Genomic DNA, 18182 nt, shown 5'->3' on the forward strand with positions numbered 1-18182 from the left:
CCAAGCCCAGCCTTCGATGCTCTGTGATGATCTGTGAGCACCAGATGCCGCAAGAGCTTAACCTAGGCCAACACTAGAACCCAAGGGACCAATTGCAAACTCCTGAGGGAGAAGATGGGTGAACAGTGGCTCTGGGAATCAGCTTTAGTTTTATTTTCTCAGGAGCTACTGGCTGTGAATAGATAATCCCAGAAGGTACGTCTCGTAAACCGGGGTGAGATTTGTCCCTTCCAGACCAGAGAGATGTTGTCCTCTCGGGGGGCCGTGATAAATGTGGAGCCCTGTTCAGCTGGGTAGAGCTGGCTGATGCACTGAGTAGCTGGGCTGGGCTGGAGGAGTGCAGGGAGGGAGGGAAAAGGGGCAGGGCTCTGTGCAGCATCTGGAGCCCTCAGCTGGGTTCCTGTTCCGACCCCCACACGGCTCACTTGGGGGCTGGTGGGTTGATCAAGGTGGAAATGGCTTTCTTCAGCTACAACAGAGAAAAAAGGATCGAGGGGGAGGGAGGGTTGGGGGGATGGAGACATCTCTGGCCTCTATCAAGTGCACCCCACATCGAGTCTGTGGATTTACAGCTGCCATCTATCCCGTCTATCCCGTGGCTTAGATAAGGGACTCTGAAACTCAGAAGGTGGCAGGCTGGTAACTGATGTCCCAGTGGTCATTTTAGTCCAAGGAATAAAGTACATCAGAGTTCCGTGGAGTTTTGAAAGGGGAACGTTGGCACACACACACCCCTGTCCCGTCCCCCCCCCGCTCCCCCCCCCCTGCCTGCTATGTCCACCCTTAAGACCCAGTACCTCCACCCAGGACACAGAGCCCACAGCTCTGCCCCGTGACGTCACGAACAGCGCCTGAAGGGTCAGCAGCTCAAAGAGCCTGTGTGCCTGCAGGGGGGTTGACAGGAACCGATGGGGTTAGGGAACACCCCTCTGCCCACACACCCTTCTCTGGCCAGGTGAGTGAGTCCAGCCGTCAGTGTCTAGTCTAACCACTAGGGGGAGCCAGACTCCACATAAGAAGCAAGGCCTTTGGTCCAGGTTCCCTGGGTCTCAAGGACATCGGTCCCTGGCAGAAAGTTTGGGGCCATAGCCAGGTTCCTAGACTGAGTCTGTCATCCCCACCCCAAGTGCCTGCTTTGAGAGGCTGAGTAACCTAGCAGTTTTCTCACAGGAGTGTGTGTGTGGGGGCTCAATTGGGGTCCCTGTGTGATGCTAAAAACCTTCTTTAAAAGTTTTTTTTGTGGGGCTGGAGAGATGATGGTTCAGTGGTTAAGAGTACTGACTGCTCTTCTGAAGGTCCTGAGTTCAAATCCCAGCAACCACATGGTGGCTCACAACCATCCGTAATGGGATCTGATGCCCTCTTCTTCTGGGTCTGAAGATACTACAGTGTACTCATATACATAAAGTAAGTAAATAAATCTTTTTTTAAGGTTTTTTTTTTTTTTTTTTTTTTTTGTGGCTGGGCAGTGGTGATGTACGCCTTTAATCCCAGCACTTGGGAGACAGAGGCAGATTTCTGAGTTCGAGGCCAGCCTGGTCTACAGAGTGAGTTCCAGGACTGCCAGGGTTATACAGAGAAACCCTGTCTCAACACATCCCCCACCCCCCAAAAAAGTTTTTTTGTTTGTTTGTTTAGTTTTTTTAGACAGAGCCTCTCTATGTAGCCCTGGCTGTCCTGGGACTCACTGTGTAGACCAGGCTGGTCTCAGACTCACACAGATTTTCTTGCCTCTGCCTCCCACATGTTGGGATTAAAGGTGTTTACCGCCATGCCCAGATTTTTTTTTTTTAATGTGCATGGGTGTTTTGCCTGCATGCGTGACTGTGAACCACATGTATGACGTGCCTCTAGGGACCAGCAGAGGGTGCTGAATCCTTAAGGGCTGGAGCTGCCATGTGCTTGCTGAGAATTGAACCCTGACACTCTGGAAGAGCAGCCAGTGTTGCTAAAGCTAAGGCATCGCTCCAGCCACATGGATGCTTCTAACTAACAAGCACCGGTTTCTATCCAAAAGCATGTGTTTCCCAAGCTCGCTCAAGTCCCTATCTCCTCTGCATCGCCCCAGGAACCCTGGTGATGACCCAGGCTGTGGCTGCTGGGCACGTCTGTAGATGAATGTGTGTGTGTTGTATGTGTGTATATGTGTTGTGTGTGTATCTGTGTGTATATAGTGTGTGTTGTATGTGTGTATATGTATATGTGTTGCGCATGTATGTGTGTATGCATGTGTATGCATGTGTGTATATTGTGTGTGGTATGCAAGTATATGTGTTGTGTGTGTATATATTGTGTGTTGTTTGTATGTGTGTGTGTTATATGTGCTGTGTGTGTATATGTGGTATGTGTGGTATGTTTGTATATGTGGTGTGAGTGGTGTGTGTGTGTGTATGTATATGTTGTGTGTGTGTATATTGTGTATGGTATGTGTGTATATATGGTGTGTGTGTGGGGGGTATGTATGTATATGTTGTATTGTGTATATTGTGTATGGTATGTGTGTATATATGGGGTGTGTATATGTGTGTAACACCTCACAGAGGGAGGATATGGAGCCTGTGTCCCCATCAGTTCCACCCTTTTTCCCCCTTACCTGATATAGGGAGGTCTCTGGGGACAGCTGCAGGGTCACTGGCTGTGTGGGGCAGCCACCAGCCAAGATGTCCTGGAGAAATCGCTGGGATTGGAGAAAGAAAATGGGGTCTGAGCCAGCCTATAGTTCCCAGACTCCTGACCCTTGAACTCCTCTCTCCCTTCAGAGCCCTGATCACACGGCCACTCTGTCCCCACACCTGGCAGGGGAGCCCACCTCTTGGCCTGGAGCCCAGGAAGCTGGCTGGGTCTGAAGGGCTTGCACCAAGTGGGTCCTTTCCACAATGCCCACCAGGGTCTGAGACTCTAGGAAGTACAGAGGAAGGGACTTGTTATAAAAATAAAAGTCACATTATCTGAGTCCCTACTATGTGCCATGAACATGCTGGTCGCTTCTTTTTAAAGATTTGATTATTATTTTTATTTTATGTGTATGAATATTTTGCCTGCATATGTGCACTACACATATTATGTGCAGTGCCCACAGAGGCCAGAAGAGGGTGCCAGAGTCCTCCGAACGAGCCAAGAGTTAAGGACAGTTGTAAGCTGCCATGAGAGTGCAGGAAACAAAGGCCAGGTCCTGTAAGAACAGCCTTGATCTTAACCAATCTCTCTCCAGCCTCATTCATGCTGGGTGTTCTTAAGTGTCAGAGAAAATTACAGATTTTTCAGTCTCCTAGGACACCTTTCATCCAGTTTACAGCTGAGGGAACGCAGGCTGAGGGGCACAGTGGGTAACTGTCCTGTCTCCTGGAACTCAGTTTTAGACACAGATGTTTGACAGCTGTGGATGGCCATATCATCCTTGACTAGCATCCCAAGAGCCACCCCCAGGCTGCTTTACAATGACTTTCCATCTCCAAACCTCTGGAAGTTAGCATGCTTATTATGTCCATTTCATTCACAATAAACCAAAGCACAGAGAAGCTAAGGACTTGTCCCAGGTCACACAGCAGTCTGGACTCAGAGGCACATCCAACACCCTGCCTGCCCTTGCCGCCCTTACACTTAGAGGGAATTTACACGCAGTGCCCCTCCCCCACCCCCACCCTAGCCGAGTACCTCTGGTCTCCACCAAGGGATACTGAGACACATCTGTGGAGGTCACCACCTTGACCACCTCCTCCAGGGGCATGTCCTTGGCCAGTGTGGTGAGGTTAGAGTTCATGAAATGTTCCACCGTTACAGGGTAGGAGCTGTGGACAGAGGAAGCATGTAGCAGGCCCTGCGGTGGGGGTGCTGGCCCCCCCAGGACAAGACAGGAAACCTTGCTGGGAGAGCTTCCATGTGTGATAGCTGATAGTTTAATTTTTTAAAAAGATTTATTTATTTATTTATTATATGTGAGTACACTGTAGCTGTCTTCAGACACTCCAGAAGAGGGCATCAAATGTATTTTATGTATATGAGTACAGTGTGGCTGTACAGATGGTTGTGAACCTTCATGTGGTTGTTGGGAATTGAATTTTAGGACCTCTAATCACTCTGGTCAGCCCCTGCTTACTCCAGTCACCACCCCCCCTCACTCCAGTCAACTCCCTCAGTCCCTGCTTGCTCCGGCCCAAAGATGTATTTATTAACATAAGTACACTGTAGCTGTCTTCAGACACACTGGAAGAGGGCGTCAGATCTCATTACAGGTGGTTGTGAGCCACCAGGTGGTTGCTGGGATTTGAACTCAGGACCTCTGGAAGAACAGTCAGTGCTCTTACCCGCTGAGCCATCTCTCCAGCCCTCGCTTGTTCTTTAGTATTTAAGTTCAGGACAAAGCTCATGGGATGGCACTGCCCACACTTAGGGACAGCTGACACCGCCTAGAAACTATTTTGCCAAGGTCTCATTATATATCTTGTTAAGTTGAAGGTAAGAATTAAACTATCAGGGGCTGTTGAGATGGCCTCAGTCACGGCTGCTCTGGAAACAGAAACTGCTGGGTGCATTCTGGTTGAGGAAGGATCTCAGACCGCATCTGCATCCTAGCTCCTGACCACCTAGTTAGGTCGGAAGAGCAAGAGAGAGAGGAGAAAGGCCTCCTAACTGATGTTCAACCTCCTCGTGACCTGAAGTAAGACTTGTCCAAGCTCTGGCTTTCTCTCCCAGCCCCTGAAGCTCCCGGGAGGTTGAGGGCCAGCTAATGGGCTGAGGGCAATTGCAGTGGTGTTGGGGTGTGTGTGTGTGGGTGGGTGTGGGTGTCCCTAAACTTCCACACCACCCTGGCCATCCCATTCCTCAGTCCCAGGCTCACCCAATCTGTCGGCCACGGATCCACGGCAGGTACGGCAGTTTCTTGGCCATGATGGTGCCATCGTAGAAAGAGGGCTGTAAGTTTTGGGAGATGACATTGGCCGCCAGCACAGCCATCAGCACAGGCAGTGCGTGAACGATCTGGCCAGTCAGCTCAAAGGCCAGCAGCGCTGTGGAGATGGTGTGGGTCACTGCTCCGGAGAAGGCAGCAGCACCTGCAGGAGCAGAACCACCATGGGTAACTCCAGCCAGGGCCAAGCTCGCCCAGAGGGCACGGGTGTAACAGTGGCTAGGGTCAGAAATGTCCGGAGGGCACATACTGGGAATTTCTAAAGTGTCCAGGCATGGCAAGAGAAAACGGACACAGAGGGGATGGGGGATGGGAAACAGAAAGAGCTAAGAAAGAGCTGGGAGCTGGGTGGAGGTGACTGGTGCACGCCTTTAATCCCAGCACTCAGGAGACAGAGGCAGGTGGATATCTGAGCTCAATGAGGCTGGCTTACAGAATGACTTCCAGAACAGCTAGGGCTAAACAGAGAAACCAGAGAGAGAGGGGGGAGGAGGGAGGGGGAGGGGAAGAGGGAGGGGGAGGAAGAGAGAGATTGGAGGTTCAGAGGATGACGGGCTTTGGGAGTGGGCGGGGCTTTAAGAGTTGGGAGGCATACTGTACAGTTCACTCCATGCCATACACAAGCATCGGCCCCTTTAATTATATTCTAGCCCACGGGGTCTTCCCACCTGAAGGGCCGGGGTCCACTCACCTGCCAGAGCATAGCCCCCAGGCATGATGGGATAGACCTCTCCGCCAGCCACAATGCCCTCTGGGAAGGCGACAGACAGGGCCTCTCCCAAGAGGCGCCCGATGGCAGCTCCTGCCATAGACTCAGAGTGAAGGGCCAGTCAGGCCGACCTGACCCCCAAGACCCTCGAACCCTGCTTCATTCCCAGTACCCCCTGGGAGATGGGTGATGTGTGGGAATCAGGGTTCTGCCCCGTGCCTTTGGACCTCCTGGGATCCAGACTCACCGATGATGAATATAGGCATGAAGTAGCCTGCAGGCATGGGGATCGTGGTGGCCAGAATCAGCATCCAGAACTGTGCCGGGAGCGGAAGAGGGGACCAGAGGGCAGAGGTTAGGACCACCGCGGCAGGAGTGAGCAAGAGGGACTGGGACAGAGGTGGCGGGTTCCCCGAGAAAAGGATACCATGCTGACTGGAATCACAGATGACATCAAACGGGAAGAAACCAAACCCTGAGTGCCCACTATGTGCTGGGCACGTGTAAGGTTATTTTGTTTTCTTGCTCTTAACTGACTCTTTGGGTAGAAAGAGTAACTACCCATTGCTTCATTTTTTAAAAAATGCATGTGCAAATTTGTACGTGTGTGTGTGTGTGTGTGTATGTGTGTGTGTGGGTCAGAGGACAAGCTCGGGTGTTATTCTTTTTTTTTTTTAAAGACTTATTTATTTATTATATGTAAGTACACTGTAGCTGTCTTCAGACACTCCAGAAGAGGGAGTCAGATCTTGTTACGGATAGTTGTGAGCCACCATGTGGTTGCTGGGATTTGAACTCTGGACCTTTGGAAGAGCAGTCGGGTGCTCTTACCTGCTGAGCCATCTCACCAGCCCGGGTGTTATGTTTAGAACTGTTGTCCACCTCCTTTGAGACAGAGTCTCTTACTGACCTGGCCTTTACCGATTCAGTTAGACAGACAGATCAGTGAGTCCTAAGGGAACCTCCCGACCTCTCACCTCTACAGTGCTGGGGTCGGGTTTTGTTTTTTTTCAAGCATGCTACCATGCCCACCTCTTTAAGAATGCTGAGCTATTTCGTTGTAAAGATGAAGAAACTGAATTAAAAGTAAAAAAGAAAAAAAAAAAAGGGCTCCGAGGCAGAGAAGCGACTGTGACTTCTCTGGGAGCGTAGTGGGCCAGGTTCAGGTTGGAAGTGGAAATGTTCCAGTGTCAGTTTGGTTCATGAAGGCAGCCCTATCCTACCCCAGATCTGCGAACAGGAGGGACCCACCTTCATGATCAGGAAGAAGGCCAGCGTCCCAAAGATGGTGAACCGTGGGTGGTACCATTCAAACCACAGGTTCTGGGGGTCGGGCTCAGAAGGCCAGGGTGGGGACGCATTCCGAGTCATCAACGCCCACGAGTTGTTGTCAAACAGAGAGTGCAAGTGTTCCGCCATGGACAGCTGTGGAGGAGGTCAGCGGGTCCCCAACTGTTCCCTGCTCACCTGAGCCTCAACTCTTCTATCCTCAGGTTCTGAGGACCCTGAGAGTGACGCTGCCATTGCTGAAATACAACCTCATCATCTGAAAAGGGACCCCCTAGAATCTCCCCGGAGAGTTTCAGGAAGGAGGGATGAATGAGATGGGACCTACACAGAGGAGTCAGTAAATGGGGCTCACCACCCACCCATCCCAGTAGCTCAGAGCCCCCCTTACCCGGGAAGCCATGAAACGGCCCACACCAGGAGGATAGGTGACTGAAGCCAGGACCAGCGCGACCAGAGCTGCGTAGGAAGGCTTGCTGTGAGAGAAAGGGAGACCTCTCTCGTTTGCCTCATCTCCTTCTCCCACAGTGTAGGGAGACATGACAGCTCCCTCGCAAAGGCAAGCCCACAGCCCCGGGGTTACAGGGAGGAAAGAACTATGGACAGAGGTGGGCAAGGGCAGACAAACTGACAGACCCCCTCCAGAGAGGAAGCTGAGGGAGCCCAGGAGGAAGGGCATGGCAAGGGGAGGGCTGAGCAAGGGTTTGGGACAGAGGGGGACAGTGAGGACAGGCTAGCTGGCCAGGGTGGGGATTGGCCTTAGGCCAGGAGAAAGAGGACCTCCAAGATCAGGGGGGAGACAGTGCATGCCGGGAAGGGCTCCATGACAAACTTGGTTTCCAGGAAGTGGGTCAAGAGCTGTGGGACTTGGCCGGGTGGGTACGAGGTGGTACGAATGAGAAAATGTACCCAGTGAGGTGTTACATTGTTACATAGAAGGTACCTAAAGGACCTTAGTATAAGATACTAACTTATCTTATACTAAGATAAGTTAGTATCTTATACTAACTTAGTATCTAAGTTAGTATCTTATACTAACTTATGGGGGTGGGGTATACTAAATTAGTATCTTATATTAACTTATGGGGGTGGGGTTTGCTACAAAAGGCTGGGAGTGGGTGCTCCCTAGCGGCCTTCACCCACCTTGTAGCCAGCAGTTTGGAGGTGTAGCGATTGGTCTTGATGAAGCGGAGAAAATTTCGCTGACAGAACAGGTAAACGCAACTGAGGATCCCGCAGATGAACCTGGAGGTGTCGGTGAGGGTGAATCCCGAGCTGCTCCCCGCCCTCCACCCCCCACCCCCAGTTCATGCCTGGAAGGAGCCCGGTTGGGCTGTCAGGGCCTGAGACCCCACTTACCCCAGAGCCACAAAGAAGAAGATTTCAGGCAGGTCAAAGGGCACATCCACTCGGAATCTGGTCTTGTAGATGGAGGTGATGGTCTCTGGGGGAGGGTGGGAGTGAGGGTCTGAGGTCACCCACACCCAAAGCATCTCCCGGATAATCTGTGCCAGGGAGGTAGCACCATGCCCTGAGACCAGATAGCGCTGGCTCTGAACCTGGGCCTGCCATTCAGCCAGCCATAGCTCTTTCCACCCTTAGAGCCTTTCTCTCAGCCCAGCACGGGTAACTCCCTTCTGTCTACCTAGATACTTAAGGAGTGGGCAACTAGATGCTAAGGTGTTAGCAACTAAGACGTCCCCCAAGAAAACTCCATGTCCGACAGGAAGCTTCGGTAGGTACCACAGGGACTCTGACATGTCAGATTTTCTATATCTGCCTGTGTCCTCTCGTCTCAGCTACTCCCCAAGTTGTGGCACTTCCAGTTTTGACCAAAATATAACTAAATTCATCATTCCATTTCTGTATCTACCAAATCATTTCCTCTTGAAGCGGGTGAGCGTTTGGAAGCAGAGCACACCTTATGACTGCATGCTGCTCTGGCAACAATTTGGCAATCAAGAACTGACCAGGGTCTAACGTGATTTACCCACTGTGCTTGGGAGGAGCAGGACAGGAGAGACGTCAAAGTCAAAGGAGTCACTTGTGCCGGGCAGTGGTGGCACACGCCTTTAATCCCAGCACTTGGGAGGCAGAGGCAGGCAGATTTCTGAGTTCGAGGTCAGCCTGGTCTACAGAGTGAGTTCCAGGGCTACATAGAGAAGCCCTGTCTCAAAAATCAAAAAAAAAAAAAAAAGGAGTCACGTGTAGTGTCCCTCTCAAAGACCATGTGGAAAACCTAGAGGTGTCCAATCATATTACACAGCATTGTACCCAGAGGAGATTTTCAGTGTCTTCCAACCTTGACTGCTGTGTGTATTCTGTTCTCAGGCACAGGGCCAGTGGCTCATCTCTTATCCTGGATGCTTAGCTGATCTCGGTGGAGTCTACTCACTGGTTCAGAGATAGTTCAGCACCCCCAGGCCCTCACGATTGAGGAATGGGGAATTGTAGTGAGGGTGATAGCAATGAAGATTCCTATAGGAAAGTTCCATGCTGGGCTGGAAGATGTGCGCCCTTGGAAGTCCTGACCCCGGACACAGGACTGTACTGTCCTCAAACACATGTTTTCTGGATTTTGTTTAACCTTCTCCGTGACGCTATAGTGACCAAGATGCAGACAGAACATCCCTCCAGTGTCACCCAATGCCATAAACCAACTGATTCACACACATATAGGTGTGCACATCTACACACACACACACACACACACACACACACACACACACACACACATGAATTTTCTTTTAGTATAGATTTTTCTTTTACTCAGACCCAGAGCTGGACCTTCTGACTAGATGCTCCAGAAACCAAGGTGGGGGAGGAGGAAAAGAGGGAAGGAAGGAAGGAAGGAAGAAAGGAAGGAAGGAAGGAAAAAGGAAGGAAAGAAGGGAGGGAGGAAGGGAGGGAGGAAGGGAGGGAGGAAAGAAGGAAGAGAGAGGTGAATGGAGAGGGGAAGGAAGGAGGAGACAATGTGGGGAGGAGTCACAGAAGAGAGAGGGTGGAGACTAGGTCCCAAAATGGTGCTCACCCTGTTCACTGTTGAAGACCGCCAGGAGACGGAACATGAAGGCCCCACAGGTGGCAGCGAAGAAGCCCCTCCAGTAATTCCAGACGGAGAAGTGAGAGGACATGACCTCGATGCTGAACAGGACACCTAGGGGACACGCGACTTTTCCTTAGCTGTAGGATGTGTGTGGGGTGTCACATTCTCCTTCACCTGCTGCTTGCTGCCTGGACAGCTGGAGGCACCTATTAACCTTGTCCTTGACTCAAGCCAAGATCAGCTGTCCCAATCCCCACCTACGGGGTGGGACTTTGAGGATTTCCAGACCGTGAGAATTTCCAGTTTTCCAGCCCAGGAAACCAGGATCAGACCCACATGAGTTCAAAGAAAGTCTACAGCGATTGGACAGCCCATCCCAACCACCTCGGAATGGCTGTGTGCTTGGAAAGATTGGAGGTTCTCCTGCCGGGATCAGGAGCCAGCTGGGGTGGGGTGGAGTGGGGACCTGATCAAGCTGGGGAGGACAGGACCGTGGGAGCTACAAGGAGGCTGAGGTGACAGAGCTCTCACCACTGAAGGGGGCGGCGAAGACTGTGGCCACGCCCACCGCCGCTGCCGCCGACAGCATTTCAACTTCCTTGGCCTTGCTCTGAGGAAAACAGAACCCTGGCTTCAGAACTAGCTCACTGCCCCTTCTAGTCTCAAAGGGGCTCTTTCTTGTCCCCCTTACCTCAGTATCCCCGACGGCTTTGGCGCGCACGCGGCCCAGATAAGCAGAAATCATCACACTCAGGTGCACGAACGGGCCCTGATGGGGAGAGGCATGATGCAGGCCAAGGGTCTGTGCACCAGGGAATATGAGTCCTTCCCCCATCCCTCCTCCTCCCCCTCTTCCTTCCCTCCTTCCTCCTCTCCCTCCTCTTCCTTCTCTCCCTCATCTTCCTCTCTCCTTCCTCCTCTCCCTCCTCTCCCTCCTCCTCCTCTTCCGCCTTAAGGCCCAGGGTAAAGAGTGCCACAAGCCTGGCCCAAAGACAACAAAGTCAACGTCATTTACATCCTTGTCTTAGGCCAACCCCAAACGCCAGGGCTCTCCTGAGGTGCATCTTGTCACACTTGGCGACTTAGCTGTGCTTCCATAAGCATTCGGACACAGGGAGGAAGTCCGTGGGACACAGGGAGGAAGTCTGTGGACCGGCCTTGTTCATACCACTTTGCCTAGGAAGATGGTGCTGCCTGTGGCCAGGGTGCAGGAGAGGCCCACCACCTTGGCCCCGAAGTTCTTGATGTCTAGGTAGTTCTCCAGGACTACTCCAGACAGCATGGTCTTCAGCTCTGGGAGTCCAGACCCTGGGGCAAGGGAAAGGCAGTGTATACACTCTCTCATTCTCCCCCCAATGCACTCCCTTCTCCAGTCCCACTCTGCTTAGCAAGATCAGAGAAAGTCAGGCACATCTCCAGTATGGTTTCTCTCTCTCTCTCTCTCTCTCTCTCTCTCTCTCTCTCTCTCTCTCTTTCTCTCTCTCTCCTCACTGTGGGGGCCCAGACTGGAACTGGCAGCCAGTCCCCTGCTTCTACTTCCCAAGAACTGCTATTCCAAGTGAGTACACCCAGTACAGACGAAAACACATACTCTCTGGCACCCCCCACCCCCCAACCTCACACACCCTGAGAGGAAGATTTCATAACTTCAGCTGTTAGGAGAGAGAGCTGAGGGCCTGGGGGTGGGGCTCAAAGGTGGCAGCAGCAGGGTGGGAACCCAGGGATTATCGGACCACCGCTTGAGATACCTGGGAGATCTTCCTGGGCTGAGGCTAAAGGCTACTCTTGGGCCTGGGAGCCACTGCTTCCCTCAGCCCAGCCCTGCCTGACATTTTGAGCTGTGCTCCTGCAGGTAACCAGCCACCAATTGTTTTACTAGCCCAGAGGAGGCTGGGGAAGTCCCCTGCTGCCCCTCTCCCTTTGTGACTTTGGGTACATGGTTTGTCTCTTCCAAGCCTGGTTCCCTACTCATGTCACTCTTTCCTGCCACCCTCATGAGAAGCCCCCATGGGATGTAGAAAGATTTGGACCCATGGGGAGTGCAGGACAAGGCAGGTTGGCTAGGGAGGAGGTGACCATGACTCACCTCCAGAGAAGGGCGTAATGCTCTGTGAGAAGCCGGAGGAGAAGGACAGAAGAGCTACGGGGTACACGGTCCAGGAGAGGTACCGGAGCAGGTGGCCGTCCCCAACTTCTCTGTACAGCCACTTGTGTGCTGGAGATGACCAGCAGTCAGGAGCCACCCAGAGCCTCAGTGCAGGGGGCAGACACTATGGTGCCCATTTATAGACCAGAAAAGGGCCAGGCCACCCACTGAGAGGACGGTGACCAGGTTCCTAGCTTTGTACTTGTGGGACTTCAGGTCAGTGACTTGATTGTGCCTCAGTTTCCCATCTGTGCAGTAGCCAGTGATGGCACCTCCCCAAATTCCCCAACCCTGGGCCCCTGAAAGACCCAAAGGGGGACCTAGTGAGGCAGCCAGGTGTCCAGAGAAAGTGAGTGTTCACTAAGTAGGCAGCATGGAGGGAGAGGAGAAAGACAGGGATGGACAGTAGTCATAAGTAAAGCCTCCCAGAGGCATGCAGGATCTCTCCCATTGTGCAGATTGGATGACTGAGGCCCAGAAAGGAGAAGGAACTTTGCCAGGATCACAAAGCTAGTGAGATACGAAGCCATCACCAACCCCAGGCCTGGCTCCCCACAGCCCTGCCCACCCCACTGCCCCCAGCGATCCAGCTGATATCCCAAGCGTGTACAGGAATCCCATCGCCCCGAGCCTTGTGCGTGCCGGGGAGGCCTTACCTCTGACCACACGCCCGATAGCAAAGTTCATGGCATAGCTGATCAGAGCCATGAGCACCCCAAGAGCCACCAGGAAGTACCAGTCCTCACGCGCACGGAACAGCCGCTCTTTCAGCCACTCTAGGCCCCCTGGACAGGACACTGGGGTCACAGCTGTTTCCCCGGGGTCTGCTCAGGCTCTGGGTAGCCACAGAGAGTTAGGGGGTCTAGAGCTGGAGTCTGGGGTGATGAGGAGGGACTCTGGCTCATGGAAGGGGCTGAGCGGGATGTGTAGAAAGTGAAGAGGGATCCAGGTAGGTGTCCCTCTACTTCAGGTCACACTGGAGCCTTACAGAAAGTTGGTCAAGGTGGCAGAGGAGGATGAGGGGGGCTGGTACTTAATGAAATCTCAGAGTCGGAGGCTTAGCAACCATGAAGGGAAGCATAGGACCCTGTCACCCCCAGGGCCTACAGGCCATCTGCGCTTCAGGCCCCCAGCTATCCCCTTAGCCACTGGCTGCCAGCCCAGCCTAGAAGCTGGCCCTCTCTGGCTGTAGGCATCAGCACTTGGGCCTGTGCTCTGCCACTTTCTGGGGTCCCTGCTTTCTCTGCCAACAATGAGGTCGGGTTCTATGGAGGCAGACAGAAGTGAACAGAGTGGTCTTGGGTCCAGGCTCACTGATGTCCTAAGGGGACTTCGTGGGGGAGGAGGAGGGGAGGAGAGGGCACCCAGCTCTCACCTCTGATGCCTCGGCGGATGCGTGGACACGGACCCCATAGCTCTTGCAGAGTCACCGGCTTCCCGGAGGAGCCCTCACGCAGCCCCACCAGCTCTTCCATCCGTCCTGGGATAACAGGTGGACAGCTGCTTGGTGACAGCCGCTCTGTGACTGTGTCCCTCTTCTGGGTTCTTCCAATACTCCGCCTTCCCAACTGAAGGCAGAGGCTTATGCTGTTGGGTGGGTGTGGGTTGCTGGCGTGTAGGGTGTTATGTGGAGGGCTCACCAGTCACTGTGTGCTCTCTCTACAAAGGCTCTGATACCCAGGAGGTGCCTGTTACACTGCATGGGTGGAGTGGAACGTCTAAATCCCATCCGCGTGAAAGCAGGTGGGATGAGGGTAGGATGGTAATCCCTTTCAGAAGTTTTTCCGTGCTGGGGCTCCCTGCTGCACCCTCCTGGGACTCTAGGCTGCTTGGAGCACTCATTTTGCTTAGGGATGACCCTGTCTCTTGGTCCCCATGGACAGTTCTAGTGCCCCATACCTATCCCTCAGTACCCTGCGTTCCTCAGCTCAGTTCCACAGAAAGCAGGAAGCCTCAAGACCCAGAAAGAGGTCCTTGATGGGTGATGAGCTTCTGTCACTGCTTCTATCCGCATCCTCCCTACCTGCCCTGATCCTGGCAGGCCCCACCCAAGTTCAAGTCAGTGCCTGGCCCAGCTCCTTACCTCCCGGTCCACCCTGTAGAGGTCCTGCCTGGCTGGTGCTTCTCTAACACAGCCTCTTTGTTCACGGCAGGAACAGCGGCTGTGCACCCGGACAGGTGTGCATTCCACCAATCAACACCCTCCCCTCCCCCTCCCAGGCTCGAGTTTACCGTGACCACTAAGAATGTTCCAGACAAACCAACCAGAACTACCCCAGCCAACAGACCACGAAGGACGCAGCGTCTGAGAGGTGAGGAAGGGGTACAGGGGTATCGCGCATGTGACAGCTGGGCAGAGGGTTCCCCCATCTGTGTTGCTAGGACTCTGGGGCTCCTGGGGTTCCTGGGAACAGGAGCTGAGGAACACGCAGGACATTGACAGTGCCTTCTCTGCTGTAATTGAGCCTCGGGTTTCTTAGCTGGGCATTGCAAAGAGGTGCAGAGTGCAGAAGAGGCCGCCCATGGAGGTGTGGGGGCACAAGGAGGGGAGTCTCTATATATGCCCATCCCTGGGAGCTAGGCACTTCCCAAAACAGCTCAGAGCTTCCAAAACCCAGAAAGATGGCCAGTTGCCCTGCTGGAGAGAAATGACATTGTAGAACTGTGGGGCTTCCTATCCAAGGTCACAGAAGTCACCTGGCATATTGAATTTGCACCTGTGATGTCTCCTATTCGGGAGGCTGAGGTAGGAACACTGCTTGAAGCCCAGAGCTGCAGATCAAACTGAACAATATTGTACGAGGCTATCTCAAGAAAAAGACTTAAAAGTAAGCTAAGAAGTCGTTGTTGTTGTTGTTGTTGTTGTTGTTATTATTATTATTATTATTATTATTATTATTATTATTATTATTATTATATCTCTTTAAGGATTTAGTGAGAGACCATGAGAGTTGACGGGAGAATGTGAGGCCTTAGGCCGCTAGGTAAGGACTCTCTGGCTTAGCTCCATTGCCAACCTTTAGCTTTTGAGACAGGGTCTCACTATGTAACCCAGTCTGGCCTCAAACTCCAAATTCTCCTGCCTTGCTTCCTAACCGCTGGGGTTGTAGGCATGGGCACTGTGCCCACCAATAGAAGGAGTTTTAAAAAAAAATACATTGCAGGGGCGGGGTGGGGAGGCTGGGGAGTGGCTCAGTGAGTAGGAGTCTTTGTTGCTCTTGCAGAAGACCCAAAATTTAGTTCCTGTAAGCATAGCTCCAGGTCTGACCGCCTTTCCTGCTCTCTGTGCTCTCTGTCCCTCCACACACACATGAGTCCCTGTTGGGTGGGTTCCGACCTCCTGTACGTCCAGGTTCAGGGAATCTATTCATACACATAAAATATACAAATTTAAAAATTAATAATATTAATTGCTTGGGCCAGCAAGATAACTCAACACGTAAAGACAGAGCTGTCTCCTCTGAGTTGCCCTCTAACATGTGTGCCCAGGTATACACGCACACATACACACATACACACATACACACACAAATAAATAGATATTATTTAAAAGTAGACAAATATGTAAAGCCTACAGCACTGCGAGGTATGTCCCCTAGGTCACACTGACATTGAATCGAAAGAGGATGGGTGTCCACGCAGGGGTGTCCTCAGGCCAGTCCAGGAGCTTTGCTGAGCATGATGGGAGGGTGGGAGGAGCCTGTGGAAAGTGAGGTCATAAATGAAGGCTCCACGGGGTCCGAAAGGTGCAGAAGCAGCTTCAGGAATCCGTGAACAAAAAGTGGGGGTTGGGACAGATACCTGGCACCGAGGAGCCCGGGCAGGCGCAGACCTGGTTGGACTTTCACTCTTGGGCTGAAGTAGTCTTCCGTGTCAGCCTCTTTCGTGGCCGGGATTGCAGGCACATGCAAACGTGCCCAGTGCTTTAGATATTTTCTATCGCTGTGATAAAACACCACTCAGAGCGACTCGGGGAGGAAAGGGTTAACTTAGCTTGTTCCTACCAATCTCAGTCGGCTGTGACAGGAAGTCAGGGCAGGACCCTGGAGGCAGGAACTGATGAGGAAGCCCTGGAAAGATGCTGCTTACTGGCTTGCTCTTCCCGGCTTGCTCAGCTCACTTAAAAAACAAAAACAAACAAACAAACAAACAAAAACCCTCAGAACCACCTGCCCATGGGTGACACTGCCTATTATGGCTGGGCACTGACATTAATTGTTAATTAAGAAAAGGATATACAGGGGGCTGGTGAGATGGCTCAGTGGGTAAGAGCACCCGACTGCTCTTCCGAAGGTCCAGAGTTCAAATCCCAGCAACCACATGGTGGCTCACAACCATCTGTAATGAGATCTGACTCCCTCTTCTGGTGCGTCTGAAGACAGCTACAGTGTACTTACATATAATAAATAAATAAATCTTTAAAAAAAAGAAAAAAGAAAGAAAAGGATACACAGACTTAACTACAGGCCTACCTGATTAGAGAATTTTTTATTTCCAATAGAACTTCCCTCTTCCCAGATAACCCTAGGTTGTATCAACTTGATGAAAACTCACCATTGTAGCAGGGATAGGTGCTGGATCTCTATGAGTTCAAGGCCAGCCTAGTCTACAAAGCAAGTTCCAGGACAGCCAGGGCTGTTACACAGAGAAACCTTGGCTTGGAAAACCAAACATAAGCAAACAAACCTAATAACTGCAACTGTCCTTTGTCAATGAAACACACGATACATCGCTACTAAACCGTAAACTTTTCTTTCTTGTTTATCCCCAGGATCCCATGCTGATGGCCCAATACAAAGCATAGGATAACTTTAAAAATCCCATGATCTTTAAAAAAATTCAAACACTTTCAAAAAGTTTGGCCTTTATAAAATAACCATGGGCTCGTGTAAAATCATAAATAAGCTATGGACTTCTTATTACACGAGGGGAGGGCCAGAGCACTGTCAATCAGAGCAAAACCCAAGGCCAGAAGTGTAAGTACCATTATACCTGAGGTCTCAGACTTAACGATCACAGGACTCACAGGGCCTTGGGCAGCCCCTCTTCTCCAGCTCTGCGGCTTGTCCTGTAGGCTCCAGCCACTGTCCTTGGCCGACTTCCCATTGTCCTAGAGGTGTCTCCATAGGAGGCTTCACCGAGCCTGTCTTCAGGGTCTCTGACCCCACCGCTTGGTGCTAACCTCTGCTTCTCTTCATGACCTCGTCAATCCCATGGTCTCGATTGCGACTGAAGACAGCATTTATTGGCAAGGCTCTTCTTCAGTGTGCATCCTCAGGACCGTTGTCAAGGACTCTCTGGCTAGGGATGCATGGATTCGCTTCTGGGTTCTCTTTTTGACCCACTGGTCCACACAGCTATTTTTATGCTAGAATCATTGCAGCTTCAATTTCTGTAGTTTTGAGATCACGTTGTTAAATTCCTCCACCTTTTTATTTCCTGCTCAGGATTCCTTTGACTTTGTGTGTGTGTGTGTGGGGGGGTCCATTAAACTTTTAGAGTGTTTCCCCATTCCTTTCTTTAAAAAATGAAAAACAAACAAAAAAGCACAAAACCAAAACAAACAAACAAACAAACAAACAAAAAACAACAACAACAACAAAAACTTTTTACCCAGCAGTTGGTGGCACACTTTATTTAATCTCAGCACTCTGGAGTCACAGCAGGTAGATCTCTGAATTGAAGGCCAGCCTGGTCTACAGAGAAAATTCCAGGATGGCCAGGGATACACAAAGAAACCCTATCTTGAAAAACTGGGAAAAAAAGATTACTTAATTTTTAAGTGTGTGTGTGTGTGTGTTTGTGTGTGTGTGTGTGTGTGTGTGTGTGTGTGTGTGTGTGTGTGTGTGTGTGTGTGTGTGTGTTTGCATGCTTCCCTGGGGGCCACAAGAGGTCATCTGACCCTTAGAGCTGGAGTTACAGGCAGTCATGACCCTCCCCCGCTGATGTGGCTGGCGGAACCAAACTCAGATCCTCTGTTGAAGCAGTAAGGGCTCTTAACTGCTGAGCTGATTCTCCATCGCTGGACAATTCTTTCTGTTGAAGATTATTGGTATTTTGATAGAAAATGGAATTGAATCTTCAGAAC

General features: G+C 51.6%; 1 protein-coding gene and 1 long non-coding RNA gene across 3 annotated transcripts; both read right to left on the minus strand.

Annotated features, from left to right (window-relative positions):
• Positions 1-131: 131 nt before the first annotated feature.
• Clcnka (chloride channel, voltage-sensitive Ka) lies at positions 132-14227 on the minus strand. Of its 2 annotated transcripts, NM_024412.3 has the most exons (20): positions 14178-14227; positions 13470-13574; positions 12751-12879; positions 12035-12163; positions 11117-11256; positions 10640-10717; positions 10480-10558; positions 9934-10059; positions 8262-8346; positions 8046-8147; positions 7294-7378; positions 6867-7040; positions 5863-5932; positions 5598-5708; positions 4838-5051; positions 3655-3788; positions 2810-2898; positions 2594-2677; positions 798-884; positions 132-469 (listed from the first exon to the last, which is right to left on the minus strand). In NM_024412.3, exons 2-20 carry the CDS (start codon positions 13567-13569, stop codon positions 422-424), a joined length of 2064 nt encoding a protein of 687 aa, NP_077723.3. In that variant the 5' UTR covers positions 13570-13574; positions 14178-14227; the 3' UTR covers positions 132-421. The 2 variants fall into 2 exon arrangements, with proteins under 2 accessions (NP_077723.3, NP_001139779.1); NM_001146307.1 differs by lacking the exon at positions 14178-14227 and having other exon boundaries at positions 13470-13620.
• Positions 14228-15279: 1052 nt separating this feature from the next.
• On the minus strand, positions 15280-16157 carry Gm34693. Its single transcript, XR_390904.2, has 3 exons — positions 15896-16157; positions 15670-15794; positions 15280-15457 (listed from the first exon to the last, which is right to left on the minus strand). It is a non-coding gene; the product is annotated as a predicted gene, 34693 (long non-coding RNA).
• Between the last annotated feature and the right edge of the window lie 2025 nt (positions 16158-18182).

This window comes from Mus musculus, chromosome 4 (assembly GCF_000001635.26).
Source record: "Mus musculus strain C57BL/6J chromosome 4, GRCm38.p6 C57BL/6J".
NCBI lineage: Eukaryota > Metazoa > Chordata > Mammalia > Rodentia > Muridae > Mus > Mus musculus.